Source organism: Chinchilla lanigera, unplaced genomic scaffold, assembly GCF_000276665.1.
Source record: "Chinchilla lanigera isolate Chin_1 unplaced genomic scaffold, ChiLan1.0 scaffold00026, whole genome shotgun sequence".
In the NCBI taxonomy this organism is placed as follows: domain Eukaryota; kingdom Metazoa; phylum Chordata; class Mammalia; order Rodentia; family Chinchillidae; genus Chinchilla; species Chinchilla lanigera.
The window spans coordinates 23,978,404-24,001,824 of record NW_004955427.1 but is presented as its reverse complement, the minus strand read 5'-3'; the positions used below and the strand labels follow the sequence as shown (position 1 = coordinate 24,001,824).

The window sequence follows — 23,421 nt, the reverse complement described above, 5'->3', positions numbered from 1 at the left end:
TTGAGACTTCCTCCCCAACGGACGCATCTAGACCCTCCCCAGATACTACACATACTCCTCCAAGTGGCGCAGAAACCATAACTTCTTCTCCAGTACTTAATACCAGTGAGATGTCCACCATGCAAGGTGGTTCTTCAGGGAGCACTACTTCAGGACTTCCCCAAGATCTGATTTCCACCACCATTCTATCTTTACCAATGACCACCAACACAACCACTGGAACCACAGGTAAGTGTGATTCCTCCAAAGCCTCCTCAGGGAGGGTGGTCACAGGGGGGTGCGTGGCAGATAAGTGCACTCAGTAAGGAGAGGAAGTGGGCATCAACAGACCCTAGGTTTCTTTGGATATGAACTGTGGGTTTAAACCTGGAATCATAAAGACAAGTAATGATGGCAGAAACCCTACAAGATTCCCTGGGTTCCCTTCTGTTCATCTTTTACTAAAGTTCCAGCTGCTCTGAGAAGACCAGCTCTAAATAAGCTATGCCTCTTCAGCCACGTGGTCCAGCCCCTGGTGTACGTAAGGAAGAATTCAGTTCCACCCTGAAGTTAAGATAGTGGCTGCTCCCAGTGTGGAAACCGAGCCAAACCAGGGAATTTGAGCCCAAGGGATAAGAAGCCAAACCACAGCAGTGTTCAAACGGTGCTAGGATGAGCAGGACTGCTGTCAAAGGACAGGTGTTTTCTGGGGTGCTAAGAGATGATAATTGACCTTAAGCCAAAGTTATTGAATAAGGAACCACCTGCCTCATTTCCCAAGGTGTGGTCTAAGCAGGAGTCTGCAAACTTGATTAACAAAGGCCAAAGAGTAAATGTATTCGTCACCATAGGCCACTCAGTCTCTGCTGTAACTGCTCCACCCTGCCATTTTAACCCCGAGGCAGCTGTAGTTAACATATAAACGGGTGAGTGTGGATGTGTTCCAGTAAGCTTACCTTACAAAAACAGGAATTAGGCAGACATGGTTCATGAGCCACAGTTTACTGGCCACTGGTCTGGTAGAATCCTAAAACTCCCAAGCTACAAGAGTCTAGATAAACCATGATACTCTCAGATGGGGAAACTGAGGCTCAGTGAGGGCACTGCCTTGCCTAAGGTCAAAGGGCAAGTTGGTGTCCCTCTACACTTCTGATAGCTTTGCTGGTGTTCTCGGCTAGATCTAAGAGACGGACAGTTAAGCAAAGAGAGCCCAGAGCCTGCATCTAAGCTCTGTTCCCCAGCCTTTTTTACATTTAACGGGACCTTTTTGCAGGCTAGGTCAGATGGGGCACATCTACGATCAGCTCTGCTAGAACAGGAGAGGGAGCTTCCAGTGTCTTCCCCAGAGTGGGGTAGTCAGCTTCCTGTGTTCTTTTTTTTTTTTTTGAGGCAGGGTCTCACTATGCAGTTCAGGCTGGCCATGAGCTCACTTTGTAGCCCAGGCTGGTCTAGAATTTGCAACAATCCTCCTGCCTCAGCCTCCCAAGTGCTAGGATTACAGGCATGTGCCACCACACCGAGCTAGCTTCCTCTATTCTTGCGCTACCCTGAGCACGGCCTGTGAGGAGGCTCGGTCCTCTCTCGGTACCCATTTGTAGTAAGATGTACCTGGAGTAAATTGCAGCCAAATCCCTTCCAGCTGTGACATCCTGTGACTTAATTCTCAGTTACAGGATAACCTAACCAGTCTGCCCTCCATTGCTAAAGGGAAAACACAACCAAGAGTTAGTTATTTGTCTGGTCTCCAGAGAGGAGCTGGACTCAAATTTCTTGCCTAGGATTTTCCAAATCATGCTTGCATCTAAAAATTGGCCTTCTGCCTGTAATCCCAGCACTCAGAGGCTGAGGCAGGAAAATCACCATGAGTTTGAGACCAGCCTGGGCTACAAAGTGAGTTCAAGGCCGGCCTGAATTGCATAGCTAGACCCTGTCTCAAAAAAGACGAAAAAAAATGGCCTTAACAAAAAGCTATTTATTTTACTTAGAATAGCATCCAACCTTGTTAGGGAGATGGTTCTTATTGCTGTTTATGAGGTAGCAAAGTATGACTCCTTTTGTCCCATGCAGTCTAATTCTTCTTTCTCCCTTAAAAAATTTTAAATAGACTTTATTTATAGAGTAGTCTGAGACTCACAGCAAGATTGAGGAAAGTACAGGAATTTCCAATACACCTGTCGCCTCACATAGGCATTGTGAACATCGCCCACCAAGGGGCACATCTGATGGCCTCTATGTCACCACATCGTTAATGCATGAAGACTGTAGCTGGCATTGTGTTCACTCTTGGTACTGTACATTTTATAGGTTTGAATAAATGTACAAGTGGGTCCATTATGATAGTATCATATCAAGTAGTCCTAAAATTCCTCTCTGATTTCCTGTTCATCACGCTTAAGCCCTGTCAACCACTGATTTTCTTTTTACTATCTCTGTAGTTTTACCTTTCCCAAAATGTCAAATAATTGGAATCACCAGGTAGTTAGACTTTTCAGATTGGCTTCTTTCATTTAGCAGTATGCATTTCCTTCATGTCTGTTTATCACTTGATAGTTTATTTTTAAGTGCTGAATAGTATTCCATTGTTGGGATATACCATAGTCCATCCCATTTCTTAATAAAAGACATCTTATTTACTTCCAAGTTTTGAAAATCATGAACAAAACTCAGTTATCAAATCTGCGTGCAATGTTTTGCATGGACCTAAGGAGCATGATTGCTGTGTCATATGTTAAAAGCATGTTTAATTTTTTTGAACTGGGAATCAAACTCAGAACCTCGTGCTTGTCAGGCAGGTGCCGTGCCGTTGAGCGATATCCCTGACCTTGGCATGTTTAATTTTGTACGAAACTGCCAAATCATTTTCCAAAGTGCCTGTGCCATGTTCGATTCCCATCACCAATGAATGAGATTTCCTCTTGCTGTGTTCTCACCAGCACTGCTGTGTTTAATGAACTTTGATTGGTTGATTGATTGCAGTGCTGGGGAGGCAATCCAGGGCTTCATGCATGCCAGGCAACCACTCTATCCCAGCTACACCCCTATTTTTTAATTTTTTTTTTTTTTTGTAAAACAAAATTAGGACCATGATTATGGAAAAGCAACTCAAACAGAACAAAAGCACATGTAATGAAAATTAAATCTCCCGAGCTGGGAATGTAGTTCAGTCCCCGTCACTGCAAAAGAAAAAAAAATTCAATCTCCTTCCCATCCTAAACCCACAGGCCCTTACTGTCCTTCCCTAGAAGCATCCTCTGTGGCCAGTTTCTTGAGTCTCCCTCAGAGACAAGCTGTGCAAATACACGTACATGTGCATATCAATTTGTGGTATCTATGTGTGTCTTCTCCCTCCATCACAAGAGAGAGTGCTATACATCTAATATCCTAGATAGCTTTTTAAAAAATGAACAGTTTCTACCTACAGATTTGTAAGAATCTCAAGACAGTGCTAAAGTTTGTCAAACTATTAAGCTATTGTGAAATCGAAGCTCGGAATCATAGCAGTAGACAGAGAAGGAGAAAATGGCCAACTAAGATCGCCACATGGCCGCTGGCGGAACTTCCTGTTCTGTTCTCAGGAGAGAGGAAGACGCTGGGCCTTTCTGTCTCAGGAGCCTCGGCCAGTGGGGTGGGAGCCGTGGAAGTCTTATTCTCACCACTGACTCCAGCCATCCACTCAGAAAGACAGGCTGTAGTGTCCCTTCATGGCCTCTGTCAAAGCCACATTCTCTCCTTTATGATCCCTTCCTTTCTTCGTGGGTATGTACACCAGGGAGCTTAGCCAGAATATGTCTCCTGGTTTCTTTTTGGGATGTCATGGCTATTCCTCCATATAAAATGTTTATTCGCCCCTTCCTAAGAAATGTAAGGCTTTATCCAAATGGCCCCTGAGTGTTAGGCCTCAAGGTTCTGGGGAGCTCTGGAAATCTCAAGATTCCTGACTCCGTGGAATTAGGAGACCACTGTCTTTTTCTCTTACTCTTTCCAGCAGGCCTTTGTCCACCATCCTTTAATGTTTGCTGTCATCAAGCACTCAGCTTCAAAATGTCAGCCAAAGACTTCCCAGAGAAGTAGGAAGCACGGATTTGGTCCTAGCTCTTCTAAGGGCAAACTATATGAGTAACACAGCCAAGGAAAGTGCCTGGGGGAGGCACGCTGATTAGGAAATATGCTTCCAGGCATAGTTCGCTGTCTTTTCTGTGGATTTCTAATCTTTTTCTACTCCATCCAAGGTCCTAAGAAGCTTTGCGATGCTAACCCCTGTGGAGCAGTTGCTTCCTGTGTTAATCTATATGATGAATATATTTGCCTGTGCACGGAGGGGTATTACTTCAGCTCCGACACATGTCTGAGAGGTGAGTTACAAGGGGCGCACCATGGCAGACCTCTGAATCTCACACCTAAAGTGGAATAGGAAACTCAGAATGAGATGTAATGAAATATTCCACAGAATAGGAGAGGTAGAAGAAAATTTGGAGACCATACAGGCCACCCAGTAGGGAAATGGTTCCAGTCTTTGTCCCATGAAAGCCAGTGGGAGACGAGATGGATCAAGTGAGACTTGAGAATAAGGTCTGAGTGGGCTTATCCCTTCTGCCTGCTGCTCCAGAGCACGTGCTGTGGACCCCAAAGGAAAGCAGTAGATATTGGAGCCCCTGGAAAACAACAAAGGCCTTGAGACTTCAAGGTACTTGTCTCCAAAGTGTTGTTACAGCCTGGGACACTGAGACAGAGATGCAGGCAGCATGGCCTGGGAGCCTCGTTTTTTGCTGTTGGCTCAGTTCTGTGGCCCAGGATCCTCTTGCTCCATGACGGAGACAGAGAAGACCCTCAGCTCTGGAAACAGATTTTGAGAGCAGCAGTACAGCCCTGGCGTAGGGCTGCAGGGTAGCTCACCTGGCTCCGTGCAGGCCCGAGGCCTATCTGGCTGCCTGAGTTCAGTTCTTCTGTTTCATCAATCCGAACTCTCACCCTGCCAGAGCAAGTGCACTGTGCTGCCTGCAGACACTGGGGATGTGCCAAAAGCCAAACAAAATTCAAATTTTTAATACAAATCATCTCGTTTCTGGGATCTACTCTAAGTAAATGACCCTAAAAAAAGATTCGGCCAGGCACGCCTGTAATCCTAGCATTTGGGAGGCTGAGGCAGGGGGATCGTTGCAAGTTTGAGACCAGCCTGTGCTACAAAGTGAGCTCAAGGCCAACCTCAACTGCATAGTGAGACCCTGTGTCAAAAAGAAAAAAAAAAAAAAGGTTCATACATGATGTATTCACTGCACCCTCTTTCCTCCCTTTTAAGTAGAAGAGCTAAGTCCAAGAACAAAAAATGACCACAACAGCAAGGAGAACACATACTTGGTAGAATACTGTGAAGTCTTTAAAAATGATAGCTATCTGCCCGGTGTGGTGGCACTCACCTGTCATCCCAGCACTCAGGAGGCTGAGGCAGGAGGATTACCATGAGTTCAGGCCAGCCTGGGCTACAAAGTGAGCTCAAGCCCAGCCTGAACTGCATAGCGAGACCCTGTCTCAAAAAGGCAAAAATAAATAAATTTTTAAAAATAAAATAAAATAAAAACAATAGTTATGAAGATAAGGGCATGATTTGGGAAACTGCTTCTTATTTAATAATAAGTAAATAAAAAAAAAAAGTGGGGCATGTTATCAACTTGGGACTAAAATGGTGTGAACTGGGGGGAGGAACACACCAGAACAAAAATAGTCGTGCAGCTTGGGTCAGATCACGAATATCTCTGTCAAAATATTTCCAGACTCCTTGTAGTGTTATCATACAATATTCCAATCTTTAAAAAGATAATTTATATTTTAAAACAAAATGGAAATGACCCTCTTTACATTAAACAGTATAGAAAACCTTTGTTTTGGGGCTGGGGATTTAGCTCAGCGGCAAAGCGCCTGCCTTGCAAGCGCAAGGTCGTGAGTTCGGTTCCCGGTACCGGAGAAAAACCAAAACCAAAAAAAAAAAAAAAAAAAAAGAAAACCTTTGTTTGACTTTCAGGAAAGACATTCCCTGGAGAGATTACAGTAGAGGTAACTGATACATCTGACTTGCAAGATGAAACTTCTCTGGCCTATCAAAGCTTGTGGCAATATATTACTACATTTGTAAGTATTTCCCCACCTCCCTTTCTGTGGAAACATTCTCTGTTCTCACACTGGGCCACAGAGGGAGGCGCTGGTCGTGCCGCTGTCCCCCTGTGGCCCAGTCCTCTCCGTGGACGCCTCATATCTCCCACGCAGAAGCAGGCACCCAGCGTGGCAGAGGAAGCTTGTTCCAGCTGTGTGGTGCTGCTTCTTATAGAAGCGATCGATCTAGCTTGAAATGGACAGGAAATAGAATGATGTTTTAAAATAACTGACTGCCCAGTGGGCTGGGGATGGAGCTTCGTGGTAGAGCCTTTGCCGAGCATGTGAAATGAAATGCCCTGGCTTCAATCTCTGGCCCCACAAATGAATTACTTAATTCATTAACGATTTTGGACCGAGTGTGTCATGTAAGCAAGCAGTGGTAGAGTGCCTGCTTAGTATGCATGAAGTCCAGTTTGATTCCCAGAACAGCACGAATTAAAAAATAACATGGAAGAGAGAAAAATTTCAAGATTTTTTTACATTCAAATTTGTATAAACTTCCAAACAGTCTGGCTTTAAAAAAAAAATCTAGAAGAGGAAACCAAATCTGAATTTGCATCCATTACTTTTTTTCCATTGTCAAAAATATTGAATCACAGTTTTCATTTCACCCGGATCTCTGTGAGCAAAGGTATCAGCATGGAAGCAGAGGATATCCCTATTCTATTCCAGAAGTGCAGGTGTCAGGCCTGGGGCTGCTGCTGGTTTTCCTCAAAGTTTAGTTTCTAAGGGACAAATAATCAGCCTCAAGTCTGCCTTAAGACTTTAGGTGCAAAAACACCTTTAAAGACTAAATTCTTATTCTGTGGGGCCGCCTTTCAATTCGGAACTATCCCTACGAAAGAGCTTTGCTATTCGAACTGGTAGTGTGTCAACAATTGCTATGGGAATGACCTGACAGCCTTCACAGAACGGAAGCCAGGGATCCCGAGGCAGCGCCTGCCCCTGACATGGCCGGGATGAGGGCTGTGGGCACCCGGTCATGGGGTTCACGCTGGCCCCTCTGCCAGGCCCCCTCTGCATGAGGGCCCAGCTGCATGCTTCCTCTGATCTTGGATATGCGTCCTCATTTGTATTTGCCAGCTTAGGGATATTCAGTGCACTGGAGACCGTGACATACGCATATTCCTCTTCCCGGGGCTCCTCTGCGTGGCCTCATGTGGCCTTCCAGAGGACTGTGGCTACTGAGGCCCCCAGATCTGCCCATGGGTCTGAGGGTCACAAAAGCCCCCTCCCCTTCCAAGGCTCATGCCCTCGCCTTCAGAGTTGGGCTTTGAGGCTTGATCTCAGCCAGGTCTGAACATGCCTGGGGAAGCCGGTGGGGATGAAGCATGTTTATAACTTTAGAGATGATTAACCCAGAAGGATGGCATGATACCCTTGCCACACCCGGTGTGGAGTTAGGAGAATGGAGAAACCCACCTCCTTCTAGGTCTCCTTGGGAGACTTAGTGAAGCATCCCAGATCGGGCCAGGGGAATCTCCAGAGTCCCCTTGTCCCCGGTTGGATCTGGCTGGACAGTCTAGAGTTTCTCTCTTGGATGCTATACATTCTCTGTGTGATGTTTCTCATTCTCAAAATAGCCCTATAGGGGAGATAGTGCTACTGTGCCCATTTTACAGATGAGGTAACTGAGGGTCAGAAAGATGAGTAACTGATGATGAGTGAGGAGGTTGGCACTTGAACCCAGGCCTGCCTGGCCACAGACTTCCCTGGCTCCCCTGCTGGCTCTGCTGTGCACTGGAGCTGGTCAGGACCATCTGCTTAGCTCATGACTGCTTGTCCTATCTTACAGCCGCTCAGATTAAGAGCTGTATATGCAGCATCCTCACAGGTGACCAGGGTGGGGTGGGAGGCAGGGAACATCTTTACATCAGACGCTAATCCTCAAGCTTATTTTCGGGATTAGGAGAACTCTAGGGACAATGGCTACCAGGGGAGGTGCAGAACTTTCCAGGTCAGCTAGCACATTTGCTCCTAACAGGGTATAAAGAAATCTGGATGCATCCTGCATGTAAGGTCAGCAAGGCTACTAGAACACCCAGTTGAGCTGAATTTGGCTAGAAGTAAAGAGATATCCTTTTTTAATTTAAATTGAACATCTTTTTAATACCACTGGTTGTCAGTCTACGATGTGGGGTCCCTGTAGGAGAAAAATAAAGCGGTAGGCTATGAAAAGGTTGCACTGACCTGGTTCCGAACAGTTTCCATCCACGCAGTGTGTGTCACGTGTTTCCTGGGCATGGCCCTGTGTGCAGCAGCAGCAGTGGCCAGGGTGGAGAGAGGAGGGGAAGTAGATGAAGCTGCGGAACAGGAAAGAGAAAAACCTGTTTTGGGCATCAAAGACATAAGCTCTGACCAGAAGCCGCAGCCACCTCCACCTCGGCCTGGGCAACTTTACCTACAGTCACTCCCTCTGTGACCTTGAACTACATGTTTCTAGAACACAGCCCACACCAGATAACCCACCTGTGCCCCCAGAGCCAGGTGCACGTGCTCCAACTTGCTGTACACACCGTGGCCCCGTGGCGTGAGAGCTGCTGTTCTGCATACTCCCCAACGAGAAAAGTCAGGGTCAGTTGAACACAACGGGCCGAGCTGACTTTAGGCGTTCTTCCCAACTAAGTCTGTTCCCCTGAGCCTCACGGCTGTCCCGCCACCACCAACTGACCTCAGGTCCTTCTCCTTCAGAAGTCCTCCATGGTCCTCCGTGACAGGAAGAGTCTCTTTGGACTTCAGCGTAGCCCATCTCTCTCTATGGCACTCCTGGGTGTGATTCCCCCAACTGGATCGTGAGGCTGGGACTGTGCGGTTGATGACCAGAATGCCCCCTAGCATGCCTTGGGCCAGGGAGGCAGTTAGTAAATAGACATTCCTGGGTGACGGATGAATGCATGAAGCACGTGTATAGATCAGACTAGCAAGTACTATTCGAAACTGACAACAAACTGAATAAACTGTCCCCTTGTTTTTAAGAGTAAAAACATTGATGTGATGAAGTGTTTTCCATCTTTCGCCTGGATAACACTGACTTATATTAGACTCTTACACTTTACAGCAAGGATTACCATTAGCAGCCATGTCAACAGCAAGTAATTTGTTCTGAGATGCTATATATATTTATAAAAATGAGTTTACAAATTTGTGTTAAGACCTAGGTAGGGAAACGCTTTAATTTTTTTTTCAACTTACTGTTAAATCTGTTCTCACCCACAGTTTCAAGACGCATTTGTCGGCACAGATTACAAACAGACTGTACTTCATTCAGTAAGGTAAGTGTGCTGTAGACGGATGGGGCACTTCGGAGGCAGGCAGGGGATGGGTAGCTCTGGGTAGCTCACAGCCATCTCTTTCCTTGTGGGGGTGAAGGAGGAGGAGATGGGACACCCAAGTCACACACCTGGCTACCAAGGGACACATCATGAGCTCTTTCTGCTGTCAGAACAGTGTTTATTGAGCACCTTAAGTGCTGACAAGAGCTGGGTGCTACATAAGGACCTAAAGAGACAGAGGATTCTCAGGAAGTTCGCAATTCCACCTCAGCCTTCTCTGGAGCATATTAACATGCAAGCTCAGGGCTGAGAGAAAAGAATGCTCCAGGATGAACGAAGCTGTCCAGAGAAAGCAGTGCAATGGAGTATTTATGTTCTAAGTTTTACTATTGTATTTTTTCCTAAAAGCTATGTCAACCATTTGTGGAATAGGATAAAACATATGTACAGATGACTGGTCCTCTGTGTGCATGGGTTTCACATTCAAGGATTCAACCAACTGCAGGTCGCAAGGGTTTTTTTAAAAAATTGCATCTGTAAACAGCACAGCATAACAAGCATTTCCATGGCATTTACATTGTACTCAGTATGAAATTAATCTGGAAAGGATTTTCTGGATACAAAAGGATATGTGTCAATTGTATGCAAATAGTATCTAATTTTATAGAAGACACTTGATGGAGCATCCCTAGATTTGGATCTGTGGGGCATCCCGAACCAATCTCCAGTGGGTGCTGAGAGATGAGAGTGTGTGTGTGTCTGTGTGCACGTTGCATGCACGTGTGTGTGTGAACATTTCAGACCAGCCTTCGGAAGGTGGTGACTTCAAGCTTGCTCTGCACGGGCACAAGTCTGGTTCGTAGACAGGAGAGGCCGTGCTGGCCCAGGGAGGGCCTGGCAGCACACAGAGAAGCTCTCGATCCAAGCACAGGGCTCTGGAGATGGAGGCACAGCAGACAGCAGCTGAGGGCTGTGAAATGTTTTAGGGTTTAGTGGATAATAGCTGGTACACGATCATATGTGGTGACAGGATTAGAACAAAAACCATGAGGGATGGCAGAGTCAACCAAAACTGTGCTTGCTGAATGATGGCCCAGGAGTGCTAACCCCTCTGAACCTTCATTACCCTGTCTGTACAGAAGGGACAATCTGATCAGGCTCCCTGCAACCTCGGGAGTAAATGAGATCATGCTGGAAGATTCCCTGCATGCATCAGTCAGGGTTTACTAGAGAAACAGATATAACACAAGATATACAAATGTAGAAGTAATTACAAGATCGGCTTACGATGACCACCACAGAGTTGGATGAGGAAGTGTGCAGAAGGTGTCTGCACACTGGAAATCGAAGGGTTCAGTCCAAGGTCTGGGGCTCACTGCAGTGTTCCATACAAGTCCGTATCAGGAGGCTGAGGGATTGCAATAAAAGGCTGAAGAGCCTATGCCAGAAGGCTGAAGAGTCCCAGGCGTAAGCCAAACAGTCTGTGCTGGAAGCCAAGAGAAGACGTCCAAGCTGAGAGTGAAGACTGGAGCTACTCCAGAGAACCAGAGATCAGTCCTTCCCCATTTCCCTTTTATTGTGCCCAGGCTACCCAGGGGGAAGGGGATCCTTTACACCCACACCATCTCCCTGCTCTCCTCTCAAAATGAGGGCCCTGGCCCCCTGCTGAGCCACTTAGTTAAACTTCCAAACTTACCAAGTTGACCCAATGAACAGCATCCTGGAGCAGTAAGGGCATGTCCTCTATACCCTAGGATATAGAACTGCTGAATTACTTAGTTAAGCTTCTGGATTTCTCAGGTTGACACAATGTATCAACCATTACACTTGTGTTCCCTAGCAGGTAGCCAATTTCAGCACCGTCTGTTTCATTTCAGAGTAGGGGACCCTGTGATGTGATCAAGAATTGGTCCCAAAGTCATCTGAGGCAGATTCCCCCAAGCTGTGGCACCCCTTTGTGCCTAAGGAGTTGCTGAAAGGGAGCCCAGGGAATCTGGAGGCCAGCTTTTACCTGTTGACTCAGCATTATGGAGAACTACTTCCCTCCCTCCAGAGCCAATGCAGGACAAACGGGTCTCGCCTAGGAGGGCATTTTTTAAACTCCAGCTCCAGCTTTCCACCTACCATACAAATGTGGGAACTGAAAGGATCCTTGGAATTTCTCTCTCCCAAACTTCTCTTAGGACAGAGGAAAAAACTCAGGCTCAGAGAAATGTTTACCTTTGGGCTGTACCAGCAAGCTACAGCAAGCTTGGGTCTAGCCCTCCTCTCTTAAAGCCAACTCTACTATTCTAGTCATTTTCCCTCAAATAGACCATGGCACCATCATTACCTTGAAATATCTTGGGGTTCAATGTCTTTCTCCTGAGCTAGAGTGTAATCTAACAGGTTCTTGGATGAATATATTATGGATGGTATTTTCTAGCCCCAGTGGAAAATTATGCCATAGATTTCTGATCATTTTTAAGCAATATAGAAAAACTTGTATATTCCTTCTCACTAATGTAGATAATCCGTTGCCACCCCTCAAATCCTAACATGAGTACATTCTGGTAGAAATGTGAAAATTAAACTTCTGGTTAATTTTTTGGATGTCTTTTTGAGGTAATTATCCCTCAAAGTGGAATTTGGTTCAAGTTTTGGATTTTTTTTCTTTTTTGATTGTTCTGAGGATCCAATACTGGCTATAAACATTTCCCAAGTAGGTTGGATATGTTTTTAAGTTTCTCTATTTTAAAAGTCAAAATGGAGCATAGAAAAATTTAGAAAGCAGAAATACATCCTGAGGCCTAAAGGCACAGAACCACAGCCGGGCATGGTAGTGCATACCTGTCAACCCAGCACTCAGGCTGAGGCAGGAGGATTGCCATGAGTTTGAGGCTAACCTGAGCTACATAGTGAGTTTAAGGCCAGTCTGGCCTACATAGAGAGACCCTGTCTCAGAAAAAAATGCACAGAGTCACAAGTCAAACAGGAAAGAAATTTATAATGTCCTTTTTTTCTTCTTCTTAGAGCTTGTATCACTTGCCTCCCTTTGGCTGATTAGAACGTTAGCACTTCTTAGCGCTTCAAACTGCAGTGCTGATTAGAGAGCGGGAAACTGTGTAGCGCCTTGCTGCAGCATGCATTCAGCATTTGGTAGGGTACTTGGCATTCGCTGCCCATGTTTCACTCTGCGCATTCCTCTTTGTTTCATTCTCCTTGGGCCACATGCATTCGGCCCCAATCAGGGTCACTGTGAGGCCACCTGCTGACTCCCTGGCCCTTTCTGGGAGTGGCCTGGGCTCTGTCTTATTGCTTACTGCTCTCTCTAGATGCAAGGAGCAGTACACACCCCTCTGTCTCTCTCAGAGTAAGCATCTGATGTAATAGCTAACAGACCCATCCTTGCTGTCCTATAGAAAGTGACAACTTGCCATTCAGATGTACTCATTCTAGCCCGGGTTCACTGCAGATTCCTAGATGCTAAAAATGATTGTCCACAAGTTTCCTCACTATCTTCTAGCAGGACACTGTTTTTGCTGTAGCTGTCCTCTGAACACACATCCAACGCCGATCTCTGACGTGGTCTCCTAGCTCTGGGCCTCCATAGGGGTCCCAATTATAGAGACAGAACAGTGAGTCAGGACAAGGGCTGGGAGATTCGGGAATCTTAGAGGCTTGAAACTCTATTTCTTGGCCCTTCCACTCAATTCCACTAGTGACAGATTTATTTATTTTATTTTTAGCACATCTTCTCTACAAGCAAAATCTGTAAGGGTGTCTGTAAGAGTAGTGAACATTTTTGAACAGAATACAACTGAAAGTGAGACAAGTATATCTGCTCAAATTGATAAAGAAATTGAAAACCACAAGAACATTTCAGAATATTCACGTAAGTATTGGATAATTTTACTCCAAGTTTACCTTAAGATCTATCCTCCTATTTGTAAATCTTTCTGTTATATGTACACTACATAGTTGAATCAACAGATGTCTCTAGATTTTCTTTTAACTAATCCCCGCCTCTCTCTTTGCTCTCTCACCTGCCTTCTACTCCTTTCTAGCCACCTCCCATGTCTTCAGAGTGATTAGTTGGTTCCTCCCTTGCAAGACACAAGTGACCAGACAAGTCATCTCTGGACAGGAGAACATGGGAAAATGAGAATCAAAGCATTTTATATGGAATTACAGCTTTCCAACTGAAACAGAAAGTTTTACCTATTCTGTTCCCACTTTCCATCTGACCTGCAAGCCCCCAGTGCAGCTGTAACGGCTATAACAGTGCAGCTGGGTCTGCTCAGTCATAAGCCATCAGAAAATTTGGTGGCTTAACACACCACTATTTCTTTATTGCAATTCCGTAATTCTGTGAGTCAGAACTTGAGATGGGTTCAGCTGGAGGGTTCTTTGGTCTAGGCCAGGCTTAGCTGAGCTCTGCTGGGCTCACTTAAGCATCTGCTGTTAGTGGTTAGATCAGTGGGGGGCTGGCTGTTCTCAGAGGATTCCATGGATGGCCTGTTTCTTCATGAGAGGGAAGGGAGTAAAGTTCAATTTACAAGTGTTTCTCTAGCTTTGCTTATATCACATTATAATCATCCTAGTGATCAAAGCAGGTCACAGAAGCAAACTAAGGGTACCAGAAGAAGGGCCCTAGTAGAGGACATGGATCCCTCTCTCTTTCTCTGGCTGCCACTTGGTCCTCGTCTCCCAAGGGACCCATTGCTTTTATCTGCCTTCTGGTTGAGGTCAGAATTTTACCCAGAGTAACAATTCATGCAATCAGAATCTCTGTCCCTTGGTCCTTGTGACACACTTTGCTTTGGGCTAGTTGAGACTTATAGCAAATGTAAAGAAGTTGACTGTCCCCATAAGCATAGGCTCTGGCCACTCAGGGTGGTTGGCAGCTGAGCACAGTCCATGTTTTCCTTAAAATAGTGTTCAAACTGCCCAAGAAATTCTCTCATTTGAGCTCTGCTGAGAGATTGCCTTAGCTACAAGCCATGGTGTAATTGAAACCATTTGGCCCCAGCGCTAAAATTTACTTTTCAGACAACTCCCCATGACTTCTCCCTCCACCGTGACACCTGGCATTCATTCTTAGACACATTAACAAAATGCCAAATGCTGTCCTCTAGAGATACCACAAGAGCGTAAATGCCAGGAAAATGGAAGCCAGGGTCCTATAACTTGTAGAGACAAATACCTCTTCTGCTGTCCAGCTTCAATGGCTAAAACATACTCCTGTACTCAAAGGCATAAAATCTTCCTCTAGACTCTTAACTGGAGACACTTTTCAAGTTGCAGGTGAGGAAAGAAGGTTAGTTGTGGCTTGCGATATTTAGTAAAGAGCAGTAGCACCACTTTCCTACCTGCTTTTCTTTCCCCCTAATCTACTCTCAGATTCTTCTTTTTAAACCCTCAGGCTTTCTAGTCCATTTATAGACTGTTATTCTTAAAAGATATCTTTCTCATGCTGTGCTCCTGCTCAAAATCTCCCAAGGATTGTTGGGTGATAGAATAAAATTCCTTGTCCTGAGCCTGACATTCAAAATCCCATACTTCTCAGTGAGCAAAAGAATGAGGATTTGTTGAGGATCCTGTAATAGGCGCTATCATTGATATGAGCTCACTCAGTTCCCATAACTATGGGAAGGGAATGAAGGGAATGAAGGGAACTTGGACTCCACCCAAAATCAAATGATGGAATAGAGAGTCCATGGGCAATAACCGGCAAAGCCAGGAGCTCTAGTTTTCTCTCAGCTCACCACACTACCTCTCCCCTACCCAAGTACAACTATCTGGAGATATAGCTCAGTGGCATAAGTGCCTGCCTTGCAAGCACAAGGTCCTGAGTTCGATTCCTGATACAAAAAAAACCCCAACAACACACAACTCCATAAATCCGACAAGATTTCTGTGCTTCTTTTGATAACTCTTTACTCCAATTAAACAGCCTTTGTCTCTCCTCTAATTGTTTCAATCTTCTCCATCTTTGAAGACTTACCTAATTCCCACCTTTTCCTGGATGGTATCTTGGCTACTTGGGCTACTGAATTTTCATTGTCTTCAAAGTCTGGACCACAAACCCTAGAACGGAACAGTGAGTTGTTTGGTGTAACTCTGCAATGATGAAACCCCAGAGTTAAATGATTTCTGTGCCACTTACGGAACCTAGCGCAAAGACAGGTGCAAAAGAAATTGTCAACTTGAGCCTAGTTGCATTGCACTGGATGGAATGGATGTGAACTGATAACATAAGGAAAGAGTCATGGAAGAAAGGATTGGGGCACTGGCTTTCAGAATGCCCCACATTCTCATTTATGGACTCCCAAAATGTGTTAAAAGGCAAAGCATAACAATGATAGAGTGGAGCACTTTCACAAATGACTTTACCTGAGCTAGAGCGATTATCGCCCATTACTCCCTCATGGCAGTTCGGGTTACTTCTTCAGAGGGGGGAATGTTATAGGCAACTGAGTTAGATAGAAATATTATAGGCAGTCAGACAGGGCCAGGCCCTCGAAGGAGCCAATATGGACCACAAGATACTTTGCAAATGTACTTACTGTGGGCCAGACCTCAAGACAAAGGACTAAACAAATGCACCCACGTACCTCCATAGGAATTGACATCAGGGATTCATATTCTAAATAGGTAGATCACCTTGAAGAGCCGCTGACCCAAACCCTTGCAGGAAAAGCCCCTGTTCTGTATTCATGCCTGCTTGCTATGTGACTCGCTTCCCCATTTGATCCCAATTTAATCAGTTTTACCTAAACAATTCTTATTGGTTGACCATAGTTTTGTCCCACCTCGTACTCACCTTGTGATTTCCCATTTTTGCCTACCATGGACCTGCCTCACCTTGTGGTTTTGCTCTATGAAAGTCCCTAGAAAAGACAGAGTCTTGGGCAACGCACTTGGGCCCTCTTCTGTCCCTCCCTCGGACAGAAGCTTTTTTTCCCCCTCAATAAATATATTCTGCTCTTTAAAAAAAAAAAAAGCATCATCTGTATTATCTTGCCAAATGTATTTTTGAATAATCTGTGTCTCCTACAGCGCAAAATCTGTGTGAATATTATGGTTGTGAAGATGTTCATCAAGACAATTGCAGCAGTACTTTAAACTGCCGGTGTAGAGATGGGCTGCAGAGACCTTCCCCACAGTCCCCTTTTTGTCTTGGTAAGTGTTCCACCTGCTTCTGCATGCTCTTCACAATTCGTCTTCTGCACGGGCCAAACAAGAACATCACTGCTGGACTCTCCAGGTGTATTTCAGAGACTGAGTGGTGCGCAATGGGCTTCAGACATAGACATGACTATTCTTAGAAGATTTCTTTAGAGGGGTCTTGATGAGGAGCTGCTGAGGCTGCCTATGGGTGGCTTCATAAGGGCAGGTCGTGAGCCAGTGAGCATCTCGTTAAATTTATATTCCATCCCATTGAGTTGGAAGAGGTTGTTCCTGAAAGTTACTTAGCAAGTACTCTGCTTCGAAGCTTTACAGTGTTCTGAAGACTGCAGAGCGGAGAACAAAAAGCAGTGCTTGAAGAAGAGCTTTGGGGAGCTGGAGTGCACCTGCCTTCCCGGCTACAAGAAGGCAGAGGCTAGTAACAACTGCCAAAAGTAAGAGAAACCGCCCTGTTTCGATCTTGCTGTGACTGGAGCTAGGCGGAAAGGACAGAACTTGCGTCACGTACGCCGGGGTTGGAGTCAGGAAGCAGGGAAGGCAGCAGAGGTCATAGACAGAGCAGCAGCATCTTCTTCGTTACCCTCTGAGCATTCTCTGTGTGCCAGGATCCAACCACACCACGTGGTACCGATCACACAGCCTCTGTCAGAAACGTACTGGTCACCCGTGTTCAGGTGAGGCAGTAAGCTGGTGGCAGAGCCATGGGGTGCCACCCCCGGACAGGGTCCATCCTTTTGGGGTTCAGCCTCACCTGAGTGGCTGAGTCCTCCTGGAGTTCAGAGGGTAGCAAAATGTTCAGCCAGTAGCAAAAGAGACCAAGTGGGATGGGACAGCCCTGTGCCTCCCGGAGCCCTGCGGGAGGTGCTCACCTGCAGTTGTGGGAGCATGAGAAGACAAGAGGAAAAGAAGGAGAAAGACAGGGCAGAACAGAAGAAGATGGAGGGGAGACGTGGAGGCTGGGGGTCTACCCTGCTGCCTGTGGGGTCTCTAACAGGTTCTGGCTGCTCACTGTTTTACAGGTGTCCATTTGGTTACAGTGGGATGGACTGTGAGGACCGTGAGTATCGAAGTCTGGCTATTATAAATCCGTTCTAAAGTAATAAGCATGAACCTCATCCAAACTCCTGCCCAGCCCACCCAAGTCTCTGGCTTCCTTCAGGGAGGGAGAAATCAGCCTGCGGTTTGCCCCATGGGCTGCCCCTCCCACGCTCACCCTGGGGTTGCAGGAAGCAGCCGCTCCACCTCGGGACCCCAGGCAGAGGGTGGGCTGCAGGGCAACCCAAATTGCTATCCTGATGCCCTGTCTGCCAAAATACAAATGTTCTGCCCCTCCTAATAATAAAAGACAGGGACATTTCAAAATCAGTGCTTGTGGGAGAACAAAGCTAGGAGCAAGTAATTGAAATGCTCAAATCCTCCTTGCCCCAGGGTTCTTCACCGGCTTGGGACATGCTGCGAATTCAGTTTCTTCGTTCTCTCCCGTGCCTCGTCCCCAAGGGACTGGGGCAGTACTGACTTTAAATGTTAAACTACTTAAAAGTTTATATAGCAAACTAAAGCTCAGTGATTCAATATGCAGGGACTGACCCTGAGCTTCCTACCAGACAGAGACAGGCCTGATAGAGGCCCTCTGCCACCTTCCGCAGCAAGGACAGGTGGGCTAAGTCATTTCTTCCTCTGGGCCTTCAGTTTCCACAACTGCTAATGGGGAGGTTTGGGGCTGGGAGCAGCTGAGTGCCAGAGCACTTGCCTAACCTGTGTGAGAGCCCCAGTGCAGCCTTCAGTACCTCCAAGAAATGGAAAAAAGGAAACAGAGATAAGGGCTGGCACCAGAGGACCTGACCATTCGGGTCCTTCCTGGATTTCACATTCTGTGGCCCTATGAACCCAGGTTGGAGATGATATGGGTGGCAGTGGTGTGGCAGGAAGAAGCCAATCTAGAGCAGCCCAAGCTATAATTTCAGTAGAAACATAGTATGAGCCACAGATTTCATAGTACACTTTTAAAGTTTCAAGCAAAAATTTACAAACAAGAAAGGCTGGGCACGGTGGTGCACACCTGTAATCCCAGCACTTGGGAGGCTGAGGCAGGAAAATTGCCACAAGTTCAAGGCCTGCCTGGGCTACATAGTGAGTTCAAGGCCAGCCAGGCTCCATAGCAAGACCCTGTCTCAAAAAACAAACAACCACACAAAAAACAAATCGGGCAAAAATTTCAAAGTAGAAGTAGGTGAACTTTATTTGATTAACATATTCTATTTAACCCAACTTATCCAAAATATTACCTTGACATGTAATCGATATAAGAGTATAAATGAGTTAGTTCACATTTTTGGTACTCGGCGTCTGGAAGCTGGTGCATATGTTACACTCCTGGGCCATCTCAGCCCCGTGTTTGAAGTGTCCGTAGCGCCTGTCAGAAGGAGGAGGAGCATGCTTGTGAATGAGCCTCTGGACTGAAGAGTCCACAGGACAAAACCAAATGGCTCCGTGGCTTCTCTATGAGGGACACACTTAACTCTGGCCAAGTCCCTCAGGAAAGGGGGAGTGGAGGGCAGAGGCACAGAGGTGAAGAGGCAGGTGTGGACCTGAGCTGGATCCGCTTCCCACACAACCCAGGAGGGGCCCTCTGCCCTCAGCCTCCTCTGCAGTTCTGGTGCTATATCCGGCCAGGCGTCCTCTTCTGACCGAGTCCTGAAGGCCTGGTTAGGCGAGGCAGGGGATGCTGAAGGGTGTGAGCTGCTTGTCCAACCTGGCTCTGGGGGCGGCCTGATCCTCCTCACACGGAGCATCCCTGGGGACACACAGACCTGCGCGGCGGACAGCTGGGACCAGTCTGCCGAAGGCCGTTCTTACGCTTTGCTTTTCCTTTTCAGAGTTTCAGTTGACCCTCACTATTGTGGGCACCATTTTGGGCGTCTTGGTCCTCAGCCTGGGGATTGTGCTGGTCATCACGATGAGGTATGGGGATGGAGGCGTCCTGTTCCTGGTGGACACGGGTTTTCCAGGCACACCCCGCCTTTGCTGGCAGGGGGAGGGAGATGCGGGGAGGCCTTCCTTCCACCACCACTCTGCTTTCCTTACGTGAACTCTCTTCTGACTGTAGAAATTAAATGACCATCGAGGAAAATCTGGGGAAAAAGAAAGAAAAATAAAAAGGGCAGAGTAAAAAATTACCTATTCAACCCACCACACTGAGGCAACTAACATTTTAGTATACATCCTTCCAAGCTGTTTTCCATATTTTAAATGATATTACATAGCTGTGACTCCTTTTGTTTTTTTTTAATTTTTAAGGTTCACTTTTCCTTAATACTAAAGTACGACATAGCAATCACTTTCTTAAACCATGAAGGATTCTTTGGCAACAATATTGAATTCCACTAATGTTATCAAATATAATTTTTACCAAGTCACTTTCCTGCCCAGCATCCTGCTGCAAATATTCTAGATCAAACTCACCTAAACCCTGAGGTTTTTCAAAAAGTAGAAAGGTTTTATCAGATCAGCATGGCTGTTTCTCAGCTCTGTGTCTTAAATTTTCTTCTCGTAAGGGGAGTAGGGGAGCAGGGCCCATTGTTTTATTCAGCAAATATTTAGCCCGGCTGGATTTCCTGCTGTTAACAGGGAGAGGGTGCTGTCACCCCATCTCCGTCCCTCATACACCGTTGGATCCACTTTACTAAAAACAAGCTGCATACTTTTTCCTAACATTTAGTTCAGACCTTTTATTTTGGCAGAATGGGTATTTTCCCACTAGAATTAGAGGATAGAGAGATTTAAGGTCCCTAGAATATTTTTTGTTGTCTCTTCCCTCTCCCCACCGCTTTTTACTCTATTTTGTTTGTTTTTTGAGTCAAGTTTTCGCTATGCAGTTCAGGCTGGCCTTGAAATAACGATGTAGCCCAAGCTGGCCTCGAACTCTCAGTGATCCTGCCTCAACCTCCTGATTGCTGGGATTACAGGTGTGCACCACCACTCCCAGCTCTTTTATTCCACTCTGCTGTTAGCTCTTCCCCAAGACTCAATGGAAAGAAAGCAAAGCCGGAACCGGTTCTGTGAGCATCAGCAGACAACTCTGGGGCATCTATGCCTTTCAGCTCCTCTTCCGGTTGTAGAGCCAGAGCTGCTCCTTGCCCAGCTACTCATCCAGCTTCTTGGATCACAGCAGGGGTTTCTGGTTTTTTGTTTTGTTTTGTTTTGTTTTGTCTTTTTGAGACAGGGTCTTGCTATGCAGTTCAGGCTGGCCTTGAACTCACTTTGTAGCCCAGGCTGGTCTTGAACCCCCAACAATCCTCCTGCATCAGCCTCCTGAGTGCTGGGATTACACACGTGCACCACCACGCCCGGCCCAAGTTTCCGTTTTCTTACCCACGTCGTAGGGAGGGAAAGTGTGCGCTCAGCCACTTTGGACAAGGGAGTGTGAAAAGGCAGGGACTCTGGATTGGGCTGGCCACCACAGTCGTGGGCTGAGTGACTGAAGTGCAGGTGGGAGCGCACCCTGCAGTGTCGTCGATGCAATGGCTGCATTCCAGGCCCCCGCAGGAGCAGGACTGAGTCCTCTGGGCCAGCAAGGAAGGGAAGGAGGGAAGCAGGGCGTGGGGCGGGGGGAGGCTCACAGTCAGAGTGACTTGGGAGCAGATGCGGCCCCCACTGCAGTACTGCGCTTGGCTTTCAGCACCTCCCCTTCAGGCCCTTGGGACCCCCGGCAGCTCCAAGAAACCCTGGTTGTCCTTTCAAGACCTTGGAATCTCGAACTCATTTTCCTCACAGAGTTGCTTCTGCAGACATCAGCTCTGCTTCAGTGGAAAATTGTATCCCACGAGTCATCATTTCTCTTTGACTTCAATTGTTATCTCTAGGAATAAATGGAAAGTACACTTAAGAGTACTAACATCATTAGCAATACTGGAGTGATGCTGTTGAAATTGCATGTTAATGTTGGATCACATACATCCTAGAGCTTATAAGGAGATCGTCCTTAAACTTCAGAGATCTCCACTGAGCAAAATAATGAGGTTATGGTTAATGCATGTCAGGTCCAAAACTTAGTGCCTTCATTGCTTCAGTGTTAACAGTTGGGAAATCTGGGTGATGGATATATACATATACATGTTATTGAAATATATGGTGAGTGTTTAAGTGTTACAAATTATTACAGTGCTAGGGATATAGCTCAGGGGCACAGCGCCTGCCTGGCAAGTGCAAGGTGCTGAGTTTGATTCCCAGTACAAAAAAAAATAGTTAAAGTGAAAAATTATTACAGTAAAAGACACATTGCCATTAATTCCCTTCAAAATACCTGCTCCTTCAAACACACTTAGCCCATCGTTCTTGTCACTTTCGGGAGCAGTTCTGGAACTCCTTTCACAAGTGTCTTTGTGAGGAGGTATGATCAAAACTACAGTGAACGCTGCTGCCCATTGTCATCCAACAGAAAAGCAAGCTTGTAAAAGCATTAGTGTGTCCTCATCCACCTTATTCACTGGACCTGGCACCATGTGACTTTGGACTTTTCCTTAAAATCAAACTGACCATGAAAGGTAAGTGTTCTGAATCAGTTCAGAACATCAAGGCAGCTGGGACTGCGCAACTAATGATACTCAGGAAAAATGACTTCTGCAACTGCTCTGGAAAGTGACAAAAACAACAAGATAAGTGTATTCAAAGGGAGGGGGAATATTTTTTTTTGAGGGAGAATATTGTGAGGGGGATTGACAGCAGTGTGTCTTGTAATACATTTTTTACATGTGTCTGTAATACATTTTTTAAAACTTTACATACATTTTTTATCACCTCACATAGCTCAATTTACAATAACTAAAACTTAAAAACATTTTTAAAAAGCATTAACATTTACTCCAAGAAACTCTCTGCCACTGTCAGATCCCAACTCTTGTTACTAATGACAGATCAAGGAACAGAAAGAAGAACATCGAAGAGCAGCACTTGATCGAGAATGACTTCCAGAGTCTGCGGCTGCAGCAGACGGGTTTCAGCAATCTGGGAGCTGAAGGCAGCCTCTTCCCCGAGGTCAAGACCAAGGCCTCCCTAGACCATCAGTTCTCAAATCCCTACATAGGCCGGTAAAGCGTTCCTGGCCCTACTGCTAGGTGAGTCGGGGCTTTCTGTTGGGTTGTGCCCAGGGAAATGCCCCGGGGCAGAGTAGGGGCACCTTCATCAACTCTTCGCTGCCCACAGACTTATTGTCTCTTGGTTAAAAACCAAGCTCAATGAGAAAAAGTCTACCACTAGTATAAGTAGCCACCACTTAGTTCCTAACTCTAACCATCTATGTGACTTTAACCCATCACTTAATTTCTTGGGCCTTCTATTTGCTTATCTATAAAAAGAGCAGCTTCCAGTGCCTGGAGGTCCTTTGCAGTTAGCTGCTGCAGGCCTGGCTCTGGCCTAAACTGGTGAGGACCTAGGTCCCAGGTCAGGCCCAGAAAGGACTGTTGGGTATTGGGGCAGTTCTGTGGCACCCTTGCCAGCCAGGCAGTGGCAAGGTGACTTTCTTCTCCCTCCAGACCTCAGGGCAAAACAGTATGTTTCTAAAGAGATAAGGCACCTTGGGTGGTAATATTTCACTTCCCTTGGGAGGACTGGGAGAAGAATAGCTCTGCTCACAGATTTGTACTGGATAACCATAGCTGCCACTGTTCTCTTTGACTCAATGAAATGCGGAAATGGGGAAGCCTGTGACAGGTGGCCATAGGGGGAGGGATGGGGTGCTGAGATGCAAAGAAAAGATGTTGGTGAGAAGAAGGACAAGGGGCCAGGAAAGAGGTAAGGAATGGAAGAGAGTCAACAAAAGAAATGATTTTTAAAAGAAAAGGCTGAGGGTGTGGCT

The 23,421-nt window shown here is 46.2% G+C and overlaps 1 protein-coding gene across 1 annotated transcript; it reads left to right on the top strand.

Moving 5' to 3' along the window:
* Positions 1 to 197: 197 nt before the first annotated feature.
* Positions 198 to 22,745, top strand: Muc13 (mucin 13, cell surface associated). The gene is made up of 10 exons (XM_013515057.1): positions 198 to 228; positions 4,209 to 4,331; positions 5,996 to 6,102; positions 8,276 to 8,517; positions 13,127 to 13,272; positions 16,440 to 16,562; positions 16,876 to 17,002; positions 17,588 to 17,625; positions 19,445 to 19,529; positions 22,481 to 22,745. The coding sequence occupies exons 1-10, from the start codon at positions 198 to 200 to the stop codon at positions 22,656 to 22,658; spliced, it is 1,200 nt and encodes a 399-aa protein (XP_013370511.1). The 3' UTR covers positions 22,659 to 22,745.
* Positions 22,746 to 23,421: the final 676 nt, after the last annotated feature.

Excerpts from the sequence above, each read along its gene's own strand:
- Muc13 (XM_013515057.1), top strand. The coding sequence starts at position 198 with ATGACCACCAACACAACCACTGGAACCACAG. Across the intron at positions 4,332-5,995 it reads CTCCGACACATGTCTGAGAG|GAAAGACATTCCCTGGAGAG; the intron begins GTGAGTTACAAG and ends TTTGACTTTCAG. Across the intron at positions 13,273-16,439 it reads GAACATTTCAGAATATTCAC|CGCAAAATCTGTGTGAATAT; the intron begins GTAAGTATTGGA and ends TGTCTCCTACAG.